This window comes from Austrofundulus limnaeus, unplaced genomic scaffold, assembly GCF_001266775.1.
Source record: "Austrofundulus limnaeus strain Quisiro unplaced genomic scaffold, Austrofundulus_limnaeus-1.0 Scaffold928, whole genome shotgun sequence".
In the NCBI taxonomy this organism is placed as follows: Eukaryota; Metazoa; Chordata; class Actinopteri; order Cyprinodontiformes; family Rivulidae; genus Austrofundulus; species Austrofundulus limnaeus.
The window spans coordinates 44989-50800 of NW_013953330.1; the positions used below are offsets into that span (position 1 = coordinate 44989).

Genomic DNA, 5812 nt, shown 5'->3' on the forward strand with positions numbered 1-5812 from the left:
TTGTCACCTGACAAGTGGAACCAAGAAAGTTCACACTGAGACAGTTTAGAAAAAAGGAAAGTTCTTTATTTTACAGGTGCGGTCGTTTCCTGGACCCAGGGCTGTGACGGGAAGCAGAGCAAGAGGTAAGTCCAACGTTCCAGAGAGATTTGCTTGAAGATGAAATAATGAAGATTGTATTTTGTCTTGCAGGTTTTAACAGGCTTTGTTCACATGGTTCAGTCCAGAAAATCCAGTCTTCAGCAGAGTGACCCGTGGCCCAACACAGGTAGGAGGCACGGTGAGTGAGACTCCTCTTAATACTTCCCAGCAGTGCAGGTGGTGAACATGGTGATAATCCTTCTCCAACGGTGCGTGGTGACAAAAACAAAACTTGGTCCTGGACAAGAGCAGAGGCAAGATAAAATGCAAGAACTTTGTTGACTTAATTCTAAGAGCTTACTCATCTACCAAGTTGTGACGATGCATCAGCGTGGACCAAAGGTAGAGTGAGCCTTATAAAGGATCAGGGCTGAATCAGCAGAGCATGCTCACAGCTGTCATCAGTGAGGCAGAGGGAGCTCAGGACAAAACACCAATCACATCAATAAAGGTGTTACCTTTCAACATTCAAGTCAGTTTTGTTAAAAGACAGAGCTGTTATTATCTTAAGGGAATAGAAATGTTTGTGAAACCCTGGTTTGGTACGAGCCTGAAGGAGCGATCCACTTTAATCCAGGGAATAAGATTATGGAATAACATGGAAGATGAGGTTAAAAATGCCAGATCTTTGTGAAGAGAATGATAAAAACTAGTATTCTGAAGAAATATGGAGAAGTATAAGTGAACTCAGGCTAATTGTTGTTTGAGTTGGTGTCTTCATTTTTAAGCGTTTTACGTTGTTTTGATTTTTGTTGTATTTTACTTTTCTTTTGAACATATTTTGGGTATAAAAAGGGGCAGGTATAGTAAGATTTATTCTTCTTCTGTTGCCTTTCATTTTATTTGATTTTATTTCGATTGCATGTTTTTTTGTACTTTTTAATTTGTATTACAAATAAAATGAATAAAGTGAAGTGAAGGTGAGTTATTGGACTTTTTACAACACAAACAGGATCATTTACAGTAAAAACAGGTTGTAATTACATCCTCTTTACACTGAATATTACTTCTTTGGGACATAATATGAACCTAGTTCCTTGTAATTGCAGTGAGACTTTGCCATCTGTGCAGAAAACAACCTCCTCCAGTTGAGAAATGGCAATAGAGGCTTATTAAATTATAATTTTTGTCAAATCAACCTGTCACTAGGGGTGACCAGAGACCAGTGCAGAGCACACTAACCCTGACCTTCAGCTGTGTGTGTTCTGTTCTGTGTAGTKTGTGCATGTGTGTGTCTGAGAGCATCTGACATTCATTATGTATGGTGTATGTTTGCATTCCACTAACTGATGAGGATCTTCCACTTATTACACAGGAAGTGGTTTAACACAGCCCTCTACAGTCAACCCACACGATAAAAAAGAAACTGATTTCCAGATTATTTAGCAACACCTGACATGAAAAAAATGTCCAAAGTAGCTACAAATTACAACATGTAAGCTAACTCGTATCTCTTAAGAGGGTCTCAGTTTTAACCCTTTAAGTGCTGCACATTGCTTCTCCTCTCCAGTGAATCTATATCAAAGTAGAGCCTCTCCAGCAGTTTCATGTGATCAAAGGAACGATGAAAGAAAACCTTTTAGATCAGCTACGTGACTTAAAATATCTTTCTAAAACTGTAAACACAAAGTCTTCCTTCCTACCTCTCACACTCGTCACCCTGCTGCMCTTTGAGCAACGACAACACAAGTTAAACTGATGATGTCATTAGGCGGCACTTGTTGGAATGCAGCCTAAAACGCTGAATTGCTTTCAGGTTTCGCTCAATGACGACTTGGACTGAAACGAGCGTGAAGTCGACTGAAAGCTACGAGTCGCGTCCACTCTGCAGCTCTGACTCATTTTTAAATTCACAAACGGAAACTGAACTCTGCGTCACCTTCTTTTGCTGAACTGTGACGTTTTCCCTTTGAATTTTAACACATTCTGGATTTTAAAAATGGGATTTTTCTCATTTACATTTATACTTCAATGCTTATCTTGTGAAACAAAATCTCTGTATTTGTGGCTTTATGTCTTTCAAAGAGAAAAGATTCCAAATTAACTTTGCACTAAAGCAGAATTTTTTGATTTGTTTTGATTTGCCTTTTATATTATATGTATTTACATGTTATGTTCTCTATATATGGATACGGGGAGAATGATCTGGTAAAAAAAAATCTGTAAAACGTTTCATTTATCTGTAAGTATCCACTGAAAAAGCTGAATAAAAAGTAACGTGGAAAAAAACCCCAACAAAAAACAGATTTCTTTTATAGTAAATACAAAACAAAAATCCTTTTTTTTTAACTTACACATCAAGCCAGGAGAAGTAAAATGAAAGGATCATAGAAAACTTTAAAGTTTTCTAGCAAACTTTTTTTTATAAAACCAACAAAATCAACTTTCACAGGCCTGAAATGAATCCTACTTTATTTTTCAAACTATGTTGTTGATAGTTATTTTAAGGAGCATTTATTTGACTAAAATTCAATTTGAAGTATTTTCACACTAACAGTATTTTAATATGTGACCCATCACATCGAAATGAGGATTAAGTCCAAAAGTGGTATATGAAGAAATAGACAAATAGTGTTTTGACTAAAATGTTAAAAAAAATTGCATTTTGTCTAAATGTAATGAATTGATGCCTTATTAATAAATAATTTGAATTAACTGTGTGAAATATAATACTAAGAAATTTTTGAAGCATTTTTTTGAGCAGTAGCAACAAAAAAAAAAAACTTATTTTTAAGGGAAAAAAAAAAAGACTCAAAATTTTGAAATTTCCCCTGTGAGTTAGCAATGTTTGGGTTTCTTTCCAACTGGGAAATCTTAATATATAAAAAATACTTGAGGTTTCCTCTTTATAATGGACATCAAAAATTACTCAATAAATTTACATAAAATTAGGATTCAGACCAAAGAATAATGCATTAATGTAGCCAAGACAAATTAAGTCATATATATGGATTTAATTATGATATCAGAATGATCCAGGTGTCAAAATGTAGCTTTTAAAACCAGGAATATGAAAATGTAATTAGGTCATTTTGAGCAAATTTGACTTGATCCTCATTTTGATATGAAGGGTCACATATTTTGTGCAAATTTAGCAGCACGACGACTTAGTGGTCAGCACTGTTGCCTCACAGCAATCAGGTCCTGGGTTCAATTCCCAGTTCAGACCTGGGGTCTTTCTGGCTGGAGTTAATATGTTCTCCTCATCTTTGTGTGGATGTTTTCCGGCTCTGGTTTCCTTCCGTTCTAATAACATGACAGGCTGCCTTCAGGCCCAGGCAGACCTTAAAATCAGATCAGTTGGATTTGCCTGATTAAATAAAAGTTAAAAATGAAGATAAATGTGAGCCATCATATCGAAATGAGGATTAAGTCAAATTTGGTCAAAATGACCTAATTACATTTTCAGATTCTTGCCTTTAAAAGCTACATTTTGATACCTGGATCATTCTGATATCATCATTAAATCCATATATGACTTAATTTGTCTTGTTGGTTACAATAAATATCTGGTCTGAATCCTAATTTTGTCATTTTAATGAGGAATTTTTGATGTCCTTATAAAGAGGAAACCTCAAATTATATTTGAATATTGAGATTTCCCAGCTAAAAAGAAACAAAACTTTGCTAACTCAAAGGGAAAATCTTAAAATTTTAATGCGTTTTTCCTCAAAATCAGTTTTTTTGTTGCTACTGCTCAAAAAAGTGCTTTAAATTTTTGTTTTATATTTCAGACAGTTTATTCAAATGATACATTGATAAGGCATTTATTCATTATATTTTGACAAAATGTAATTTTGTTAACATTTTAGTCAAAACACTATATTTGCCCATTTCTCCTTATACCACCTTTGGACTTAATCCTCGTTTCGATGTGATGGGTCTCGAATATATTTATATAGACTTCCAACTGTAAAATACAATCCCACAGAACTGATTCTACTAAATCTCTCTGTAAAAATAAATAAAAATTAAAAACGAAAACATGTAGARCGAGTCAACACTGAGCAGGTTACATTAGATTGCAGCCTAGTTGTCAGTACGGTGTAAACACACCAAACCTTTTCTAAGTTTAGCACCTTGACACTATAGCACTGCTTATAAAATCACTTCCGTTGTAAATCTCACGAGTCCGTTAGTGATTTAATGTCACAAACTGCCTGATTAAAATGAATATATTTAAAATATACCTGAAATAGTTCCTCTCCTTATAATTTATTGCAGTTATGGTTGTGTTGTATGTGTGATAATGTGTGGGTCCACAGTAAGCAGGTTGTGGTTCATGCTTGTACGACTGGGGCGAGGATGAGGGGGGAGTGACAGAAGTTGCTGAGTTGGGTTTCATTTGTGAGTTGACACTTTTTCACAGCTCTTTTGTACTGAACCTGATTTCCTCTCTGCCTCTTCAGAGCTACATACCTGTCCATAGTTGTCTATGCCAGTCACTAATCTATTGAGATTGAGTAAATCAAAAGACGTCCTCAAAGACTGGCCAAACGTTGTGAGTCCGTTCGCTTGGAGATTCCTCAACTCTGTCATGAAAGTAGCATGGCTCTCTTTCCATCCAGCCTTTACAAACAAAACAAACACAAAACATGTTAATAACAACTCCACCTTTCTAAAMTGATCACAGTATTCTTCTTGAAAAGTTAAATAAATATGGCATAAGAGGACCAGCATTACAGTGGGTACGTAGTTATCTAAAAACAGKAAACAGTTTGTACAAATAAATGATGTAAGATCTGAACTCTGTAACATTACATGTGGAGTTCCACAGGGTTCTGTACTTGGACCAAAGTTATTTTTTTTTATATGTGAATGACCTGGTAAATGTGTCAGGGTTGTTGAAATGTGTTTTATATGCAGATGATACCACATGTTTTTGGTATGGGTAAAGACATAGAACGTCTGTTGGAAATGATACAAACAGAATTTGTAAAAGTACAATCTTGGTTTAAACCTAATAAATTATTAAACTTGGACAAAACTAATTATATTATATTCAGTAATAGAAAGAAAACTGCCAATGTTTCGTTTAGAGTCGAGGGTGTTGAGATTTGTTTGAAGTTTTTAGGTGTCATCACTGACGAAAAACTGACATGGAGACCTCAATTTAAGAACAAATACAGCTATATCCATTGCAGTATTGTACAAAGTAAGGGAGTTATTTAATGATAAAGCACTGTTTATTCTATATAACACAATAATTGTTCCACACTTGATACATTGTATTGAAGTCTGGGGGAAAGCATGTAAAACAATTACAAATGCTATTTTTAATTTTGCAGAAGAGAGCTATAAGAATTATCATTAGAAAACACTACAGTCACCCATCAAATACATTATTTTATCAGTTGAAATGATTGAGGTTTTATGAGTTGGTTGATTATATTTTGCAGATAATGTATAAGGCTCATAAAAATGTATTACCTTTGACATCCAATCACATTTTAAGAGGGAAACTAAAATTTGAATAAATTTAAAGGACAGACGTACTTCAGTCCAGGGAGAATAATTATGGAATACTCTGGATAGTGATTGTAAAGATGCTGGCTCTATTAATTTGTTTAAAAGAATGATAAAAAAATAATTTGTTAAAGAAATATGAAATCGTATAGTTTGTATTTGTAAGAGCTGCTGTTTTGTTATTGTTTGAGATATATATATATAT

General features: G+C 34.4%; 1 protein-coding gene across 2 annotated transcripts in view; it reads right to left on the reverse strand.

Moving 5' to 3' along the window:
• Positions 1–5812, reverse strand: part of LOC106533356 (integrator complex subunit 6) — a gene marked incomplete at its 3' end in the record, with an annotated part of 25425 nt that overhangs the window by 17823 nt on the left and 1790 nt on the right. Inside the window, 1 exon segment of one of the 2 annotated variants that reach the window (XM_014029622.1) lies at positions 4561–4710. Within the exon segment in view, the coding sequence (XP_013885076.1) occupies positions 4561–4710 (150 nt within the window). 2 annotated transcript variants of the gene reach the window in all.